This window comes from Pieris brassicae, chromosome Z (genome assembly GCF_905147105.1).
Source record: "Pieris brassicae chromosome Z, ilPieBrab1.1, whole genome shotgun sequence".
NCBI classification, from domain to species: domain Eukaryota; kingdom Metazoa; phylum Arthropoda; class Insecta; order Lepidoptera; family Pieridae; genus Pieris; species Pieris brassicae.
The window spans coordinates 8,024,055-8,044,416 of record NC_059680.1 but is presented as its reverse complement, the minus strand read 5'-3'; the positions used below and the strand labels follow the sequence as shown (position 1 = coordinate 8,044,416).

At 36.0% G+C, this 20,362-nt stretch overlaps 2 protein-coding genes across 4 annotated transcripts; one reads left to right on the top strand and one right to left on the bottom strand.

The window, feature by feature from the left end:
* Positions 1 to 64: 64 nt before the first annotated feature.
* LOC123718594 (BTB/POZ domain-containing protein 18-like) lies at positions 65 to 7,025 on the top strand. Of its 2 annotated transcripts, XM_045675243.1 has the most exons (8): positions 65 to 282; positions 1,014 to 1,190; positions 1,441 to 1,572; positions 1,659 to 1,825; positions 1,940 to 2,120; positions 2,550 to 2,616; positions 5,751 to 5,941; positions 6,199 to 7,025. In XM_045675243.1, the coding sequence occupies exons 2-8, from the start codon at positions 1,023 to 1,025 to the stop codon at positions 6,571 to 6,573; spliced, it is 1,281 nt and encodes a 426-aa protein (XP_045531199.1). In that variant the 5' UTR covers positions 65 to 282; positions 1,014 to 1,022; the 3' UTR covers positions 6,574 to 7,025. The 2 variants fall into 2 exon arrangements, with proteins under 2 accessions (XP_045531199.1, XP_045531198.1); XM_045675242.1 differs by lacking the exons at positions 5,751 to 5,941; positions 6,199 to 7,025 and adding an exon at positions 2,928 to 4,973 and having other exon boundaries at positions 70 to 282.
* Positions 7,026 to 8,445: 1,420 nt separating this feature from the next.
* Positions 8,446 to 20,322, bottom strand: LOC123718496 (tyrosine-protein phosphatase non-receptor type 1-like). 2 transcript variants are annotated; one of them, XM_045675054.1, is made up of 9 exons: positions 19,993 to 20,322; positions 19,545 to 19,706; positions 19,198 to 19,454; positions 18,052 to 18,274; positions 17,770 to 17,919; positions 17,406 to 17,571; positions 17,123 to 17,225; positions 12,744 to 12,758; positions 8,446 to 12,398 (listed from the first exon to the last, which is right to left on the bottom strand). In XM_045675054.1, exons 1-9 carry the CDS (start codon positions 20,062 to 20,064, stop codon positions 12,224 to 12,226), a joined length of 1,323 nt encoding a protein of 440 aa, XP_045531010.1. In that variant the 5' UTR covers positions 20,065 to 20,322; the 3' UTR covers positions 8,446 to 12,223. The 2 variants fall into 2 exon arrangements, with proteins under 2 accessions (XP_045531010.1, XP_045531011.1); XM_045675055.1 differs by having other exon boundaries at positions 12,250 to 12,398; positions 17,123 to 17,212.
* Positions 20,323 to 20,362: the final 40 nt, after the last annotated feature.

Sequence of the window (20,362 nt, the reverse complement as noted above, 5' to 3'; positions counted from 1 at the left end):
AAACTAATTACTAATATATCTTAGTGGTTTTTTAGGAATGTGAGAGTAAAATCTGAGCTACAAGCTACAGTTGTAGTTATAATAAAAAAAAATATGATTTTTTGGACTTGGTAAACCTAAATTAGGGTGGCAACACTGAATGCACTTGGCGTGGGTTTTATTTTTGTGTAGGTACCTAGTGCCTACCTTTAAGTAAATGGCGTGGGTTGATGGATTTTATATCAAATAAATGTTTGAAGTGTAAATTTACCTACATATTATATATTGGTTCAATCGAACAAGGTAAGTAAATCTTCCGAATCTTAAATTCTTAGACTTCGATTTTGTCTTTGTTATTGATTGATGTCATTTGTCCGGGATGGCCTCACGGTAAATCGTTGTTTTTGTATAATATTTAAATCGTGAACTCATACATTAAACACATAATATTTTGCATTTATTGTTATTGCGCCTGAACTTAAACGATTTAAATGCTCTTTTGTATATTTCACTGTAGTAAAACTCAGTGCAATTGGAGGGATTTTTATTAATTATAACGTTGGTGGGGGACGCGATGTCAAATAATATAACTCGAGTGTTTAAGCTATGTGCTATTATTTACTTGATAGTTTGCGTTATGTGTAGCGTCTAATAAACTTTTAATGTAGCTCAAGCGAATACATTTTTTTCCAAATAGTTCGGCTCAGTAATTCATGATTGCTTTGCGTTTTACTCAGATTTGTGACACTGAATATGAATGCCTTGAATTTTGTAAAAATGTGAATACAAGTACCTTCAAAATTTACATAATTGTAATGCAAATCTACCTTTTCCCTTTTGTATTTGTAGTGCGTCACCATGTCACAACAATATAGTTTGTGCTGGAATAACCATTAACCCAACTTTATTTCAATGTTTACATCTCTGTTTTACTCAGTTTTGTGACACTTAATTTTGTAAAAATGTCGATATAGATATATTCAAAATCTATATAACTGAAATGCAAATCTACCTTAACCCTTTTGTATTTGTAGTGCGTCACCATGTCACAACAATACAGTTTGCGTTGGAATAACCATCAACCTAACTTTATTTCAATGTTTACAACACTTCTGAATACAAAAACATTAGTTGATGTTACCTTGGCAGCAGAAGGGCAGCATTTACAGGCTCACAAAGTTGTACTTTCAGCATGTAGTACATATTTTCAGGTAAATAAGTATGACTTTGCTGATAAATACTATAATATATTGAATACAAATACATATGTTATAGGTTAATTTCCTATATTATTAAATTAAGAGATATTAAAAAGGGTGTATTTTTTATACTATATTTAATAGACAACAAATAATAGTAAACTATTTATATTATTTCTGTAGAAGGTGACAACAAACTGATATTTATACTATATTAAGTATTTAGTATATGAATGAATAAAACATTACTTATTTGTTCCAGGCACTCTTTGTAGATAACCCATCGAGACATCCTATTGTCATTCTAAAAGATGTTACATTTTCTAATCTTCGTACAATGGTAGATTTCATGTACTATGGAGAAGTTAATGTTACTGAAGAACAGTTACCCCAGGTAATATAAAAATCTCCATGTGAACAAGTAATTAGTATATGAAACCATTGATGAAACAAACTTCTAATGTTTTTTATTAACTTCAGGTGCTTGATACAGCCAAAGTTCTAAAAATCAAAGGCTTGACAGAAATGCCAGACTCTACTTCTCTGACTAGGCAGAACATGACATCTGAATTTCAATCATCTGGAGAAGTTGAGTCACTCAGACCCTCAGCATCCCCTTCATCATCACCTTACAATAAAAAACGACGGTAATTATGAAATCTACATGATCTCTTAAAAATACACTTTAAAAACTATAATTGAATAGATTGATTGATTATTTTTTTATATCTGTCTAAATGAATTATTTACATTAATTTTAGCCGCAGAAAGAGTTCTACGGGTTCAATCGGAGTAGGAAGCCTAGTGCTTGATGACACTAAGCACGAAGATTTTGGACAGAATTCACAAGATATTGTGCGTGCAGAAACCATTACATTGAGTAGTCTTCCGCAACAGAGACGGATGCGGGAATATGATGAACGATTAGAAGTTATGGAAACTGTAAGTTTAAATCTAGCTCTCAATATAGCTAATTTCACAGGTTTTTTTAAAATAAAACCTTGTTTTTTATTATTATCCTACTGTTGAAAATAACACATACAATATGCATTACTAACTCAGTTGTAAACAATACAATACAAATTGGACTCAGCTGTAATTAATAAGTAGATTTCCCTAAGCTACTGTCTATATTATATTATCTAACAGTATTCTCCATTTTATTAAAATTGCAATGATGTGTTTATAAACAGAGAATAATCTGATATTTGCTATTACCTGATAATATTGAAGTTTAGTAAAAATCATATAATATATTTATTTTAGTATAGGATTTAACATAAGAATTTTATCAAATGATCAAGAAGCTATTAAAAATGATACTTTTGGTTACAAACTACTTTATATTAATTGATTGATGAATTGTTACAGACTGATGAACCACATAACCTGAATGTCGACCCTATGTCCATTGACGACTCAGTTGGCATTGCCCCAGGTATGTGCTCATGTTTAATTTTCGTTGTCATACATTACTTAAGTTATTTCATAATCATTACCTCACTACCCTGGTTAATTCGATTGTAAAATTGTTTTCATTGCATTTCATAATTTTATTTTCATAATAAAAATATTGATCATTAGAAATTATGTTGGCATGTTGTTGTTGTAAAGTTGTAAATTAGAAATTTTAATTTGGGACAGATTTTCTATGTTCCAGGGAAGGGAGATAAATGAATATTAATTTTAAGTTTGAATTATTTTGTTATTTAAATTGTATTATACGAAATCATTAATCTCTCTTCCCAGGGGGACAGTGGAGCATGATTGAACATCCTTATCCACGGTACTCAAATGCCTGTATCGGAGGTGGATCCCTACAACCAGATCCGGGAATGTACATGAATAACGTAATGAACTCTCACAATGACCACGATATATCCGATTATGGCCAGAATTTGGGAGTAGCCGGTCCGTCTCCCGGCCCGAGTTGTGCCACTGAAGCCCCAACAGCTCACGAAATGCCAAATCTGACGCAACAGAAGAGGCGGCGCACGACCAATCCACAAGCGGCTGAGAACTTTCAACGCGCTTTGGAGGCAGTGCGGTTTGGTGGAATAGGATTCTGTAAAGCTGCCCGTTTGTTTGGTGTGAATAACAGGACATTGTGGTTAGAGTACAAAAAGAAGGGATATCCGAATAACAGGCCGAGTATCAAGAGTAGGATAAAGCGAGAACATTCATCACCGCCATTGCAAACGAAAGAAGAAATCCCCCAACAAGATCAACAAATGGCGCTCTTATGTCCGCCGCACCCGGTGCCTGTGGGCTTTATTGACCCACGGCCGTTAGACTTCCAGGTGCAAGTAAACAACCAGAACCTAAACGTAAACGTTAATTATCTTCAATAGAACGCGGTCAGCGGGATGTCGGCTCTCGAATATTCGTGACCATGGCAAGATGGCGTCCTGCCTTACATCCCGCTAGTTTTTACCTCCACCTCAAACAATTAAGTTTCTATTTACGGCATAGATAAGTAGCAGCGCTTGCGATTTACTGTATGTAACATACATCGAACGATACAGTTATATGCTCACGATCATCCACCATTTTTGTAAAAATTAAACTAAAATATCAGAAAAACTCGCTTCTGAGCATTACTACTAAACACTGTTCCAATCATTCTATGTAAATTAAGGTTTGGTCTGATCGGAGCTATAATATGTTATAGCAAGATAAGTATTTGTATTGATTTATCCAGTATTCCATAGTAACATTATTAGTTGGACGCACTAAATTATTTGTGATACTGTAATGGGTGTTGCATTGCCATGTATATTTAGATCTCAATAGTACACTAAGGGTAGTAAATATTTGTAAAAGCTTTTTTATCGTACTGCGCATTACTGTTAGGGTTTTTAAATATGTGAAAATATGTGATAGCGAATTTATTATAATTACAATGATAGGATCAGAATTAATAATTACTATAAATCTATCAAAAGTCGCATAGTTGAACTTTGAAACAACTTACGGGCAGCTAAGATTTATTTTCAATGATCTACCTCTGGTTGAATAACTTGTAATATATATAGTTTAGTCTTCAACATCAAAAAAAAAATTATACACCAGTGAAGATAATTTCTGTGATAGTTGAAAGATATTTATGTAATTCATGCTTTCAACCATTTCCATCAATCACAAGTACTATTTAATCAGGCATCGGATTTTTTTTTAATTCTAACTAATTATAACATCAAATAATTTTTTAATTAAAAAATTCTCTCTCGATAAAAAGTAAGAAATTACTAAAAGGTTTGATGTGTGTTTAAATACTACTGTAAGAACTAAAATGTGGAACAGTCGCGATCGGATCACATTAAAATAAGGTTTTTAATGTTACAATTATTATTTTTGTGAAATTTGCATGTTTTGTACTAGTTTTATGAACTTCACGTTAGTTTACGAATCGGGCTAGACCTCACGTATCTGGATACGCAAGTCGATTTGGTTACATATAGAGATGATGAAAGGGATTAATGATTATTTTCAAAAACTTTATAGATATATGATTTTTACTTGTACAATTCGTTAAATACTCATATATTTCGTGCATGTTTTGTTTAAAATTTATATTTGGCACAAAGTAATAATCAATAGTACTAGGCATTAACTTAATTTTAAGCCCTCACACAACTTGAAAGATCTCTTCATTTCGACTGATTTTTATTGTAAGTTTTAAAGCTAAAGTCTGTCTGTCAAGAACGCGCATTTATTTGTATCCTGTATTTTTAGGTTTTTTGTAATAATTTACGTAAATGATAATCTCTATTCGCCGTCATTGCATTATAATAATAATTTAATGAAATGTATTTACTAAATTCATTTGAATATCGTTGCTTTTTGCAGTATAAGAATGGATTTTGATTATTTGTACTTATTCTTTATATTTTAATAGGCATCTCAATCCTATGCAAAATGTGTGCATTTAATTAATTTAGGTTTAGGGTTATCGTTATGTCGCATAATATTTCCTTTTGAATAATTTACCTGCAATCATTTAGATTTAGTGATTTTTTTCTTTATGCTTAATGCGTTATAGAATCGGAACTCCTTACCCGTTTTAAGGATTGGTTACCAGAATTCTATTTTAAAACATTAAGTATATATCGATGGATACTATCATTTTCAGTATTACAAAAGTTGAAATATTTTAGATGCCTCAAACCATTGTCTTTATTATAATGTATGATAAAAGGATTTACCATTTATAATTGAAATGTCGATACGATTAGTTGTCATGATAACCTGTAAATATGTGCGTAGCACTACTTAATACCAAAATAGGCAATAAAGCATCTGATTATTTTATAAAATACTCTCTTTACTTTGTCTCCAATCCTTTCTCTTCTACATCGCCAACATCGAATATCCTTTCATATTTCTTAAGGTCAAAAACATTTAACAAATTCGTAGATCTCTGTTACAACAACAACCATTTTGATTAATAATTTAATTTATTCAGTAAATTCGCATTCGAAAATATCAAACCGATTTCATTGCAATTATTGGTATACAAGAAACATAAGTCAGACCTACATGTTTAATTATTACTTAACACTTTACTTACAGATTATTTAGATTCTCAAGTAGACCTTAGATTGCGGCGCACAAAATTGTTTAAGCGTCAAAATCGCGTCCAGCCAGAAGAAAGAGAAATCCGAAAACAAAGTTCGGAGCCAATACCTTCGTCCATCGCTACAGCCCTTTCTTCGCCTACGCTTCAGAAACATGAATCATACCCACAATATGTTACAATCAAGGTAATACTCATTGATTAATATAACTTTCACAAATTTAAGAAGTTGAATAGTGTATATGATAAAATCAATTTTCAGTTAATTGAGATATAATATCAACCTTTTAATATCGTAATTTACTTGTATGGTATCGATAAGTATAGAGACGGGTGGAAGTTAGAAATAGAAAAAAGGTACTTATTATAAAATAAATAGTCGATGTGGCTTATAAAATAGCTTATTTCACCGTAGTTTCAAAATTTTGTTACTTTAATTCACAGAATCGTCGATTGAAGGCGGAACAAACTGTCGGTTCGTTACTCATACGCACTGTTCTAGACCGCCAACCATCGACTTCTGCTACTATCCCGACATCGCAATCCGTTACTCTTCCAGTTACTTCTACGTCTACTTCTTGTGAAACTGTAACTACTGATTCTAATGCACAAACCACGCGAGCTAGTCACACACCAGCTGTGCGATCCGGACCTCCGCTGAGCTGCAACTTTTGCTGGAATACAGTTGACGAGTGCGGCCGCATACTCCGTCGTAAAACACAGTACCATTGCCCAGAATGCCGAACTAATTTATGTATAGTACCCTGCTTTCATGAGTACCACGATGCCGCTGATCCCGAGGCAGCAAACGCCAGATGAAGGAAAACTGTTATCGTCGCTACTAACGAGATTTCTAAATTTCAGTAAATTTGTGTCAAAGTTGAAGAGGTTGGATTACTATTTGATATTGTACACAGTAAAGTGGACGTTTTTATTAATACAGTTTTTGTGGTACTATACCACAGTACCCTGTGTGTTTTATGAGCTTCACATGTGTGATTCCAGATTTTTATATTATAAGGTTAAGAGAATCTTTGTAACTATTTGTTGTTAAATTCTGACAAATTATGTCGTATTTGAATGAAAACTTCTGTTGAGATGACTAGGAATTTTATCTCGTTATATTTTTTTAAAGTAGTCACAGTGCAACTTTTGCCGTACTACAGTTGATGAATGCCGCATACTCCGTCGTAAAATACAGTACCATTAGCCAGACCGCCGAAGGAATTTATGTATATTGTACACAGTGAAATGGATTTTTATTAAGTCAAGTCTTGTATATATATAATGATGTATTATACGACAGTACCTTGTGTATTTTATGAGCTTCGCATGTGTGATTCCAGATTTTATATTGTAAGGTTAAGTAATAATCTTTGTAAATAGCTATTGGTAATTTGGTTGCTAAATTCTGACACATTATGTCGTATTTGAACGAAACTTTCTGCAAAGATGGCTAAGATTTTTATCTCGTTGTATTGTTAAAAAAATATTGGATTCGTCCGTGAATGTGGTAAGTAAGATAAATAATTTTTCAGATTTAAAACATTGTTGTTCTATCTGTGTCTGCTTACTCAAATCTTGTAATATTTAAAGTACCCATTATTAAATTAATAATAAAAAATATTTACATTAAAAACTGTAAACCTAAATCTAACAAGGATTCATTATAGTTGTTACGAAAGATATATAGAAATACTTTTGTCTTTATCTGGTCGTTGAAAACGCCAATATTGTATAGCATATTTCTTGGATGTCCGTGGATACGAAGGCATTTAGTGAACTTGCCTGTTTTTATGGTCTCGTTGTTTGTGATTGAATTTCGCAGTTATAATCCCAATATTCAATAATACCATTGATGTTTAGAATATTAATAGTATTGTGAATGTGTAAAGCATTTGCATCAATTGTATAGCTATATATTATATAAAAACATGCGTTATGTATGCGTTGGTAAATTGTTCTACATAAAAATTCGAAATCAGCTTTGAAATTAAGATAAAAATATTCTTGTATTTGGCATGCCTATGTGATACGTATTTGATATTTTTATTATTGATAAAGTGCATGAAATGCAGTATTCTTCAGTGTTGTTTCATTGTATAAAGTACTAAGTATATTTTTTTATATCGTGTTTTAATGATGTTACCATTAAAGTGCTTTTAATTGATATATTTTTGGCCGTGAATTTTATGTATAGATGACAAATTTAATAGTATTTAACAAACCTCTCTTGTTGTTGGTCCTTAGACCTCCTTTTTGGTCTCAACCAACATCATAACCTCTGTGTTTTCTGGATCTTGATCTTCATTGGATGAGTGACAGTATAGGTTTTAGTAGGTACTAATAAGTGTCAAAATTTAATGTTCTCTTAATAAAATGATCAAAATTATACGATGTTTTGATTAGCCTGTGTCATTGCCAACACCTGAGGAGTGATCTACCTTCTACAATTGTAACTTCTCTAAGTTTTTTTTAAAAATACAGTTTAGTAGATTACGACAGCTTTTAAATGGTGATTTAAAACATTATAGTTTTATTGGTACTAGAAAAGATGTTAAAGTTTCACAGAAACTTTTAGTCTGAACAGCAATATACTTTTTTCGTCTCTATTTTACCCTGTAGCTCCGTAAATTTGATATTTAGTTTCATACACGCATGTGATGAAAATAAAAATTTACAAAAACATAATATGATTTAATACTATTTATTGAATAATTATTTTAAATGTTTTCAGTACAAAAGGCATGTATAACTTAATTGTATTGTGGGTCGGCGTTCCTACAATTAAGCCAGATCACCCACATATATTACGTAGAGGCGATTTACTTGAGGGTTGCAAAGTAGAACCTTTGATTGCCAAACTGTTACACAAAACAGAAAAGAGATAAATACACAACCCGCTCCGCTTGATTAATAAAGATATCTAAAATGTATAGGAACTACGTTGTAGTATACAATTTAAATGGATATGTGTTACATGCCTTTGTTAGTAAAAAGTCGTTGATAAATTCGATAACAATGTATGTAGTAGTTTTATAGTTATACAAGTCGTCCCAAGACTATGGGGCATCAAGGTAAAGTACCTTTAATATCGTAGATGGGATATTTTGCTGAAAGAAGACTATTATATTTTTAGAAGTAAGTATTACTGCATTCAATGACTTTCTAAAAATTACTTGTCTGGAAATCGAACCGCCTTAAATGTGAAAAAAAACATCCCTTATTTTTTCGATGCCAAAAAATTTATAATTCTTCTAAGTAACATAGTATTTCAAAATAAAGGAACAGCTTAAAATGTTTGAGTCAAATTTCAATAATCGTGTTTGACCTAAAGAAAGAAAGACCATACGAGTCACTGAAACGCATTTTTCACTCAACTGTTGGTGCAGAATTAAAAAAAGGGTTTCATTTCAAGATTCATTTTTACCTAGGAATCTTGAACAGGAAGAGATAAGATAAGAAATCTTTCCGTGGCGTAGGTCCTTGCTCCTACAACTTAATTTTCCAACAAGGAGCTCCGGCTCAATAGTCGATTAACAGCAGAGTTTCTAAATCAATGTATTCCAACTAGGATTGATACAAACGAACCGATTAGATGGCCGGCCAGACCTAACACCATTCGATTTCGTGTTTTGGGGATACGTATACTAAAGGCGATACGACAACGTGGGGGCGTAGTTACAAACAGAATTGAGCCATATCATATCGATTATCCACCATAATATGATTAGAAAATCAACAGGCTGCGGACTTGCTGCGGAATTGGCGATTTTTATAAAACAAGAGAATTTAATTAATTTCCAAAAAATTACTTTACTTCAGCAGTTGCATGTATTTTTATGGAAATGATTATTAATTTCACGATGTTCCTTTCTTTAAAAATACTATGTTACCCAAGGAGAATTATGATGTACTGTCCATTTTCTTGATTGGCATCAAAAAATAAGGGGTGTTTTTTTCCCCTTTTTTTAAATGTAGTAGGAGGCAAACGGGCAGGAGGCTCTTCTGATTTTAAGTGATACTGAAGTCCGATAATGGAATTCAGCAGCGATTAGACCGAACTCCTCCGAACACTCTTCATGGTAAATGCGGTAGAAGATGCAGAGCATCCCCACATCTCTACGCAACGCCAAGGGATTAAGAAGCTGGTACTGGGGAGCTCCCGCTCAGTGAGAACAGTACTCCAGGTGGGACCGAATTTGCGCTTTATTGAGTTGTAAGCGGTGGCCCGGAGTGAGGTACCGTCTCGCCTTGCTGAGCATATCAAGCTTTTTAGAAGCTAGTTTAGCCTTCCCTTCCAAATAACCGCGAAACTGAACGTCATTCGATATGTCAACGCCAAGTATTCCGATGCTAGCTGAGGGTTTAAGGAGAGTGTCTTCATAGAGAGGAGAGAGGAGTGGCGACAAAGGGAGATTTTTGTGCTAAGTTGCAACATCATTCAAACAGGGTTGGACTAGGACAGCCTTGGACAGCCCCAGCATTCACGGGTTTAAGGTCAGAACATGCTCCATTGATGACGATCTTGATGTTCCGATTCACATTTGAGTCGTTTCGCTTCCCAGACGAGACAAGTAATTTTTAGAAAATCGGTACTTTTCCTTGATGTTCCAAGGTCTCGCGACGACCTGTATAATATCTTGTTCCCGAACTTATCTGTTGAATAATATTAGGATACATTATGTAGGAATGTAAATAATATAATTAAGGAAAGAAGGATATTTCATAATATTAGGTCCATACATTGGCGTTATAGTTAGCGGTGGGCTTTTCATACCTAACGACCTAATACAATATAAAAAACTGAATTTTATATATGACGCGCAATCTCGTACCGGCCTGCAGCTTGTAAACAATTAGAGTGCGTTCATACGTGGCTAAGGTTGATGTTCTGACTTTTGTGCGCTAACTTTAGATAAAGAAGAAATGACAGATGCACCTCTCCGAATAATGAAGACCCTAATAAAAAAATATTAAAATTTCAGGGCACAACTAAACAAGAGTTATATTTAACATGTAACAAGTAATTTATTGTTTACATGATTACAAAAGTGTATAATTTTCTCTAAAATAAATATAGGTGTAATAGTTTGACAGTAACTATATAAAAAGATCATTCCTTCTAATAGTAGGGGAGCCCACGATGCTAAATGGGGATTTACTCGAGCGTTATAGAGACCTATTGAGTTGCGAAGCTTAGACAAATAAAGATTGAAGCTTAATAAAATGTTATATAATGTAACCTTTTCGTGGGCGGCTATACATTTTCAAAAATGTAAAAAAAACAACCATGGACATACTCGAGCGCGTCAGATATTGATGGCATTCATGTCCTGCATAGTTTTAATAACGTACGTACGTTAATCTCATTGTTTGGACGACGGGGGTTGTCGTACGTAAGGATTAAAAATGAGAAAAAAAATATCTAGCGCGTCAGATTTTCTAAGGGTATGTTGAACCTAAAAAGACGATCTCATCTAATAATCTGACGATTTGGATGTGACGTAAACTCGCGGCTGTACTTGGAATGTGCAAAAATCGCCATTTTGAAATACTCAAGCGCGTCAGATTAAGATATGATAGTGATGTCTCATAATCTGACGATTATCTGGAGGGATTCGCCTAATCCGATAATTTAATAACTTAATTGATTGATAAGCTCGGGGAAAAGCAACTTTTCACAACTTTGCAGCCCTCCCATATCTTTACGTCACTTGCAAATTGTCAGATCAGTGAAATATACACTTTTTAGCATGTAATTAACTTACCTTAATCTGACGCGCTCGAGCATTTCTGATGATTATTTTTTTTACTAAACCGATGTTTTATCCTTGACGTTTGTTTGTATATGGGACTCATATTTGGTAAAGGTCCTTAACCAGGTACAAGGTATCCTCCTGTAATTAAGCTGTCACGCTGTAGTAAAACTAGAAATCCCCGCTTGGGCTCCTCTACTATAAGTGTGTATGTGATTTTTAATCAATACACGAACACATCGCACTTAACTTTTTGTAATAGACACTAAAACAAACGATAAAATTCCAAAAATAATCTGCATATTACCAAATCTTAAAATGTAGATCAGATAATACAACCATTTAAAATCCATAAAAATTACACTGAGTCCAATTATATATTCATGATTTCCTCTTATTGTAAATATTAACATTATTTTGTTAATGACTCTGATCGAATCGAATTCACATTGGCGTATTTCAAACGTATAGTAAAGGCCGTCAACAACAGACAGACTACAAATAGGCATACAATTTGACAATAAGAGCCCACTTCACCCCCCGCCAATTGAGTAGCAATCACAAAGGCATTCAAAATTGAGTCTTCTATAGAAATATATAAAATTGCTTATGATACAAACTAATAACATTAAAATCTTAAAACTGTGTTGCATGCATGATATAGATGTTAATTGCACAAATTATCAACTAATGTATGTGTAATAAACAGGTTAATAGTACACGTAAAGATATCCAATTGCGAAGATCCCTAATGCCATAATAATAGATATTGGCAGCCATTTCGGTTTTTTTGGTTTTTTCTCCGGTTCTGGTGTTGGCAGTCGCTGCAAAGGTCTTCGCAAATTTGGTGTCCCAGCTTTTACTCTTAATGTCGGGCCTTCTTGACTGTAATATATATAAAATTTATAACATCAAAGAACTCTGCAACTCTGAATTTCAACTAGAATATGAACGTGACTTTACACCCTCAATTAAAATTGTACGGTATATCATATATATAATCATACGGTAACCTGAAGCCAGAGTGATTGTAAGCCCTCGATTGGGCACATGTTAAGTCTTCCAAACCAATGCATTTTTTTACAGTCTGGAAATTAAACCTAATACTTTCAGGCGCAAGCATTGTTAAACGCTAAGCTTCTGTGTCTATCATTTCGAGATATTATTGGCGGTAATCACACCCAGGAGACAATTGCGGTCTTAAACTAACTGTTATTTTTTTTAACTTACCTTGTTTTTGTGAACCTGTAAGAAGAAAAAACAGGTAAGATTAATGATGAGTAACTTTAATACTTCTAAATTTTATATGTTTACATATAATAGTATAAAAGTATTCATTACCATACATATTGAATGGATTCATTTTATATATAAGATGGGGCAATCGGGCAGGTTGACCTGATGTTAAGTGATACCGCCGCCCCTAGACGTATGCTCTTTTCTTGAAGGACCCTAAGTAGAATTGGTTCAAAAATACTTCAGTGAGCAGCTAGCTGGTTTCACATAGTGGTGGTGCGCGGCAAAAACTGCCTTAAAAAACGCTCAATTGTGGAACGAAGAACGTCAATGTCAATGTCAATGTCAATTGGACTTGATTTAGTAGAACCCAGCCGAGACTCTGCGAGTTTCGACTTCAGACGCCACTTTATTCGGGTACTGGTATGGTCAACTGCCCGAGAAATGCACGGCCAGTGTACAGAGTGTCCCCAATGTGTCATTGATGCGCAGAAAAAATTGGTCGGTGATACGACACAGCCCTGTGGGTTCCCAGCGTTCGCATGTTTAAACTTGGAACATTCTCCGTCAATGACGACCATGATGCTCTGATGGGCCAAAAGCTGGAAATCTAATATCTTTCTAGGCTTTCGCTATATTTAAACTAACCCCGACCCGCCTTCGGACTTAAATTCCTCTGGACATCTGTCTAATGTATACCCGAAAGTCACCGGCCAAGCCACCACGATGGAAGCCTTACTGACAATCAGCTAATCAACTGGGGAAGATACCTCAGGCCAATTGCAGGCAGAGCAGCTTTAGCAATGCAAGCGAACGCCAAGTATCTCGATTTCAGCGGTGAAGTATAACCCTTTCGAGCAGGGAATCTGTAGCTGTCTGGAAGTGCTCGATGATTTAGTCAGTTCGGCTAGAGGTCATCGCAGTCTACGTGCAGCCAGAGGTAAGATGGGTCCGTCTGTTCCTTCAAGCGTCCCGCGGCGACGAGACGAGAACAGACAGAACGACTTCCCCGGTAGTACCTGAACTGAGGCCCGAAAACAACAGCATGGCACTCTCACGCAATAGGAAATGAGTTGACTGATTGTGCCCATGAAAAATGTATGTCTAATGTGTAAGTGTGGTCGGAATAGCTTCCTTCGCCTCTGCAATGATATTTCGTTGCCAGGTCTGTTTTGGGCAGCCACGTTTTCTTTTGTCTTGAGGATTCCAGTCGAGGGCTTGCCCGGCAATGTGATTTGGATCCCTCCGGAGCGTATGGCCGACTCATGCTTACTTTCGTTTCGATGTTGTATTATAATAAGGTGTTATATAAGGTGTTATATATTATAATAAGAAGTTCGACTGCCTGCCCAGTATTACTATAGCACTTTAGATTTATAATTATTAGAAGATATGTGGGAGTGCCATGCTGTTGCCTCCTCGCTTCAGCCAAACGGGCAGGCACGACCGGGGCAGTACCACTGTCTTTCAGAAAACCGGCGTAAAGTGATACAAAAGGTTCGCCTTCTTGTACACACGTTTCGTGCGGTGAGAAAGAATCCCGGAGCCAATTCTAACATCCACGCTGTCCACTATCATTTAGAGACTGCGAAGCCGGCCTTGCTCTTTCTTACTGAGACTCAGATTTCCTCCCCGGCTGATACTTCCTACCTCTCCTACCCAGGGTACATATTGGAACATTCATTTGTGCCGCGGGCTGGAGTTTGCGTGTACGTCAGAGAGGATATCTGTTCTCGTCGCCTCAGGACGCTTGAAGGAAGGGACCTATCTAACCTCTGGCTGCGCGTAGACTGCGATGACCATCCGCGATTCTACGCATGCCTGTATAGGTCCCATGGCGGAAATACCGAAATTGACCGACTCATTGAGCACATCCAAATGGCTACAGATTCCCTGCTCGAAAGGATTCCTACCGCTGAAATCGTGTTACTTGGCGATTTTAACGCCCACCATGCCGATGGTGGGCCACCTTCTTTGTTGGACCTTCTGCTGACTTCACATCCGGACACCTACCAAGTCTCTGTTGACCCACCATTGGGTTTATCAGATCATTGTGTGGTACGGAGCGTTGTGCCGCTCACGCGCCCTTTACGGCCTAGCTTTGCGGGCTGTCGCCGTGTGTGGCACTTTAAGTCAGCAGATTGGGATGGGATGCGGTCTTTTTTTGCGTCCTACCCTTGGGGGCCCATTTGCTTTTCGTTGAGTACTCCGGATGCCGTCGCTGACTCATGACATCCTGTGATGCGGCTATCGGCGAACGTTGAAAGAGCATACAATTCAGCCTCTAGCTCTCCTTCAAACGGGAAATCGCTAAGGCAAAGTCAGAACATATTGCTAGGTTTGGTGAGAAATTCGCCCACCTTCCTTCGGGAACTCGAGCCTTCTGGTCTCTTTCCAAAGCTGTCCAAGGGAATTTCTGTCAGGACTCTATTCCACCACTGCATAGGGACGATGACTCACTGGCCCATACTGCAAAAGAGAAGGCCGATCTTCTAGGCTGTCTCTTTGCGTCGAACTCAACTTTGGATGATCAAGGGAAGGAACCACCGACATTATTGCGGTGTGATACTACTATGCAATGAAGTAACACTCCGGCAACGTGCTATCCGTAAACATTTATTTTCCCTGGACATCCATAAGTCGAGCGGGCCCGATGGCATCCCCCCAATTGTGCTGCGTACTGGTGCTCCTGAGTTGGCTCCGGTCCTAACGCGCCTTTTCTGGTACCTGTTCTCCCTCAACACTGTTCCGAAGTGCTGGAAGACCGCTTTCATACATCCGATCCCTAAAAAAGGCGATCGCTCTGATCCGTCCAACTATCGCCCAATGGCAATAACCTCCTTGTTCTCCAAAATAATGGAAACCATTATTAACGGCCAGCTCTTGAGGTATCTAGAGGGCAACCAGCTGATAAGCGATTCTCAGTACGGCTTTCGTCGTGGTCGCTCAGCTAGTGACCTTCTTGTATACCTGACACATAGGTGGGCAGAGGCAATTGAGTCCAAGGGGGAGGCGCTGGTGGTAAGTTTGTACATAGCGGAAGCCTTGAGGCACAATGCACAGAACACTGCTCTCGAAGTTTCCAGCCTATGGGCTCCCCGAGAAATTATGCAACTGTATTTCCAGCTTTCTCACTGATCGGAGCATTAAGATCGTCATCGACGGAGCATACCCTGTCAATGCTGGTGTCCCACAAGGCTGTGTCCTATTCCCCGACCCTGTTTATTCTGCATATTAATGATATGTTGCAACTTAGCAACATTCATTGATATGCAGCGACAGCGCTGGGGATACTTTTTACACGGGCCGGGCAGGTATTTTTCTGGCTGTTGTCGATAAGTGCCGGAACAAACTTGTGTCTGAAGTCGAAACTCTTTTACGTGGAGTCTTGGACTGGAGTAGACTAAATCTAGTCCAATTTAACCCCAAGAAGACACAAGTCTGCGGGTTTTCGCCTTAAAGGTAGGTACTCGCCTTAAAGCCTCAGCTAACATCGGAATATTGGGCGTTGACATATCGAATAACGTCCAGTTTCGCGGTCATTTGGAAGGAAAGGCTAAATTAGCCTCCAAAAAGCTTGGTGTGCTCAGCAAGGCGAGACGGTACTTCACTCCGGGCCACCGCTTGCAACTCTACAAAGCGCAAATTCGGCCCCACTGTTCTCACCTCTGGGCGGGAGCTCCCCAGTACCAGCTCCTTCCACTTGACCGTATTCAACGAAGAGCCATTCGAATCGTCGACGATTAATCACTTTCCGTACGGCTTGATCCATTGGCGTTGCGTAGAGATGTTGGGTCTCTCTGCATCTTCTACCGCATTTACCATGGGGAATGTTCAGAAGAGTTGTTCGGTCTAATACCCGCAGCTGAGTTTCATTATCGGACGTCAAGGCAAAATACAAAATACCATCCGTATCACCTCGACGTCCGTCGTTCCACAACTGAGCTACTTTACTGGTTACACTATGTGGAACCAGCTGCCCACTGAAGTATTTCCGAACCAATTCGACTTAGGGTCCTTCAAGAAAAGAGCGTACCAATTCTTGAAAGGCCGGCAACGCACTTGCGAGCCTTCTGGCAATGTGAGTGTCCATGGGCGGCGGTATCGCTTCACATCAGGTGAGCCTCTTGCCCGTTTGCCTGCTATTACATAAAAATTAAAAATGCAAATACTATTCCCGGTGTTAATATGGAAACAGTTCAACACTCTTAAATCCTAATATTAAAGAGTTATAAACTATCTTCATGAGGCATACGTATATATGGTAAGGTATGGAATATGCCGCAAATAACCGGTAAAGGATGTTTAGTGTCAGCAGGAATGATGCAAAAATATACTTATTTGGGTGCATTATAAATAAAAATAGGACTTACAGCGCCTCTGTTTCTTCCTTTTCGTCTTTGAGGTGTCCGAATCGTGATGGTGATTGAGGCGGGGAATTACATTCTGAGCTGTCACTGGAACTGCACAAATCATCTGTAATAATATGTTTATTATACACATATAACTATATTAAATTTGTGTATAATACATATATAATTTTAAGACAACTACGACAGACGCCCTTAGTGTTTATGAGAAACACTATTACACATCGTAATAACCGTTTCTCATGATGTAAATCGTGTAAACAAGAACTGGTTTTAAATATATTACCTTGGGTAGAGTCCACTGGAACTGGTGGCAGTGGACCAAAGCACGGACGAGTTTCGAGACTCGCTCCCCGCGGTGGCAAAGGCGGTGCACATGATGGATCGATATTTAAAGTTTCTGTTGATGAAACGTCAACCTCGGAATATATATCTTCTATGGGCGCCTCTTTCTGTCCATTGAAATAAATATTCATATGTTATTATCATCGCATTTGGTTTTACAGAAGATATCTACGTGAAATGATATAGAAATACCATAGAATAAGAATTTAGATTTAAAGATTTTTGACCCGACAACAAAAATGCATGCCTAGTCTACCACACATTAATATTATTATAAAAGCGATTAAAAACAAGTATAAACTTACGTAATTAGGATCAAATCTTTTGACGCCTTCAATGATCGCCAGATATGAGAAACGGAATTGATCTGTGTTTTGAATTAAACCCATTCGCTGAGTCCGCATATTTTTTAATATTTCCTTAGGATCTACATTGTTAACTCCTTCACTTTCCATCTACAAAAAAAAGTATAACTTTTATTCACAATATTATATTTATTACAAAAAGAAACATTACAACTTAGAAGAGTATTGTATTTTTTATGAATTGGTTGATACATTTGTGTTCTAAAACTCATAGCTACTTACACTAAAAAGGGTTGAGTCCACAAGACAAAAAGTACCGGATCTACCGATTCCTGCACTACAGTGAACAATTGGTGGCCCACTAGAGTCCAAAATTCCAGATGACCGGACATCACTTAAAAATTCTAAGAATTGTGTTGGTGATTTTGGTACTTTAAAGTCGGGCCACGTTATGTAGTGGAATTGTAAGATTTCTCGTGTGTTCATGCTCTCCAAATCTTGGAGTCTGTAATGATATACAAGGCAAAAATGTTAAAATCATGAGACCATATTAAATTTTGGCAAATTGATCACAATTGTCAATTGTTCAATACTTTAATATATAATGATATAAAATTTCTGTATTATTTGAAAGAAAAATTCAATCGCAAACATAGCAACTGCCATTAAAATGAAATACATTTGCAAGGCCATATTCATTACAATAGAAGCACAAAAGAAATAGAACTTTATTTTGATATAAACCTTGGATAGTACATGATTTGGTCTTTCAAGGATTAAAACATTACAACATTATTGCACACATAACATTTGTTTACCAGAAAGAACTATATGGTGGCCATTAATAGACAAATTTTAGCAATAATTAAATAGAAGTAAGAATGCCTCACAATTCTCAGTTGTAAAGAAGAGATGTTTGACTGATAAATATAAGAAATCTTTTGACACCAAGTACAACCACAAATAGTTTAACAAAACGCATAATTATGTTTGTTCTGTTCAACTGCATAATCTTGGATTATATTTAAAAATTATTTAGAAAAATTTCATATATGGCGAGCAACTGTAATAATATATACTTTTTAGTAGTTTTAGCTCAAATGGTATTATGCACAAACACACACAAAAAGTAAAATATTAGTTAAGTGAAATTAAATTCATATACATATTAGATAGTAACGCATAGCAGGATCATAAGCTAAATCAAAGTAATTCAAAATAAAGAAACATAGAAATGGGCTAAGTTATAGGCAGTGAAATAGAATAATCTAATTTTAAAACATGTTTACTTAATTTTATTATTATTCTATTTAAATAAATATTTTTATACTTCACAAACAAGAATAAAGGATTAGAAAAAGGTCGGTATTAATTTAGTTTCTCATTTTGTTGTGAAAAATGTTTTATATAATGATGAGAAGCACTTACTTGAATTTTCTGAGTATGTAGTAATTTTTATTTTGTTCACTAATAAGGGTGACTGCCAACTGAACATCTTCATATATAGACTCTGATCCAACTTCGCCGGGCCAGTACTGGTGACACTTTGTTTCCTTATTTTCAATCAATCTGTTTAACATTATTATGCCAGTACAACATTGCTCCCATACCATGAGCCAAAAATGTCCCATTGTTGCAGCCAAGGGTCCTTGGGTAAGAATATACTTTCTGTTTGCACGTGGTATCTGTAATTTTAATTTTAATATTACTTATAACAACTCGTTCAGCTATAAATAAGTATAGAATAAAAATTAAACATAGAAAAAATACCGTACATTTACATAGTTGGCATTGATATAATCCCTTTCAATTCGATTCAATTTAACACGTGTATGGTCATATGGGCTAACATCTCTGTACCTATTTAAGTGCTTGTTATGAGGCTTTTTAGCTTCTATAGTAGTTAAATGTTGCGGCTGACCTTCTCTGCAAATTTTCTGAAAAAACAAAACAGGTTTATTAATTACTTGTCTTACTTGATACAAATTTTATAACAATAGTAAAATCATGATCAGGAAGGAATTTAGTTGCAAGGACATTTTAAAAAAAACTGTGTTATGTCGTCAAAATAAGCTTTTATGTGTATCAAAAACATTCACGGTTATAATTAAAGAAAAGGCTTCATCTAGAAGGATACATTTATTAAATTTCACATGTGGGTACTCAGCGTTTAATCGCGTGGCACATAGGAAAAAGCAATACTCGATTATTTTTCATACATACATAATAAATTAGCAACCAAGAGTTCTTCTTTACAAAATCTTCATATTCCTTTTCAATGTTAGTTAGAGCCATATTGCGATCTTCTCGTACAAACAATTTGTATATATGAAGTAGCAACCGGATGCCGCAAAAGCCGCGAATACGAAGTGTAATAAAGTGTTAATCACGTCCTCAAAACTGCTGATTATATTATCAGTATATTTATAAGTATTGTTTAACAATTAAAGACTATTTAATAATTCGTAAATAGTATTGAAAACAACTAAAATTTAAACAGTAAAGACTGACGGATGAGTATATTACAAATCTCAGCTCTCACCAGTCACCACAGTTCAGGGTTGCCAACTCAATTTCACAAATGGGTGCGAAA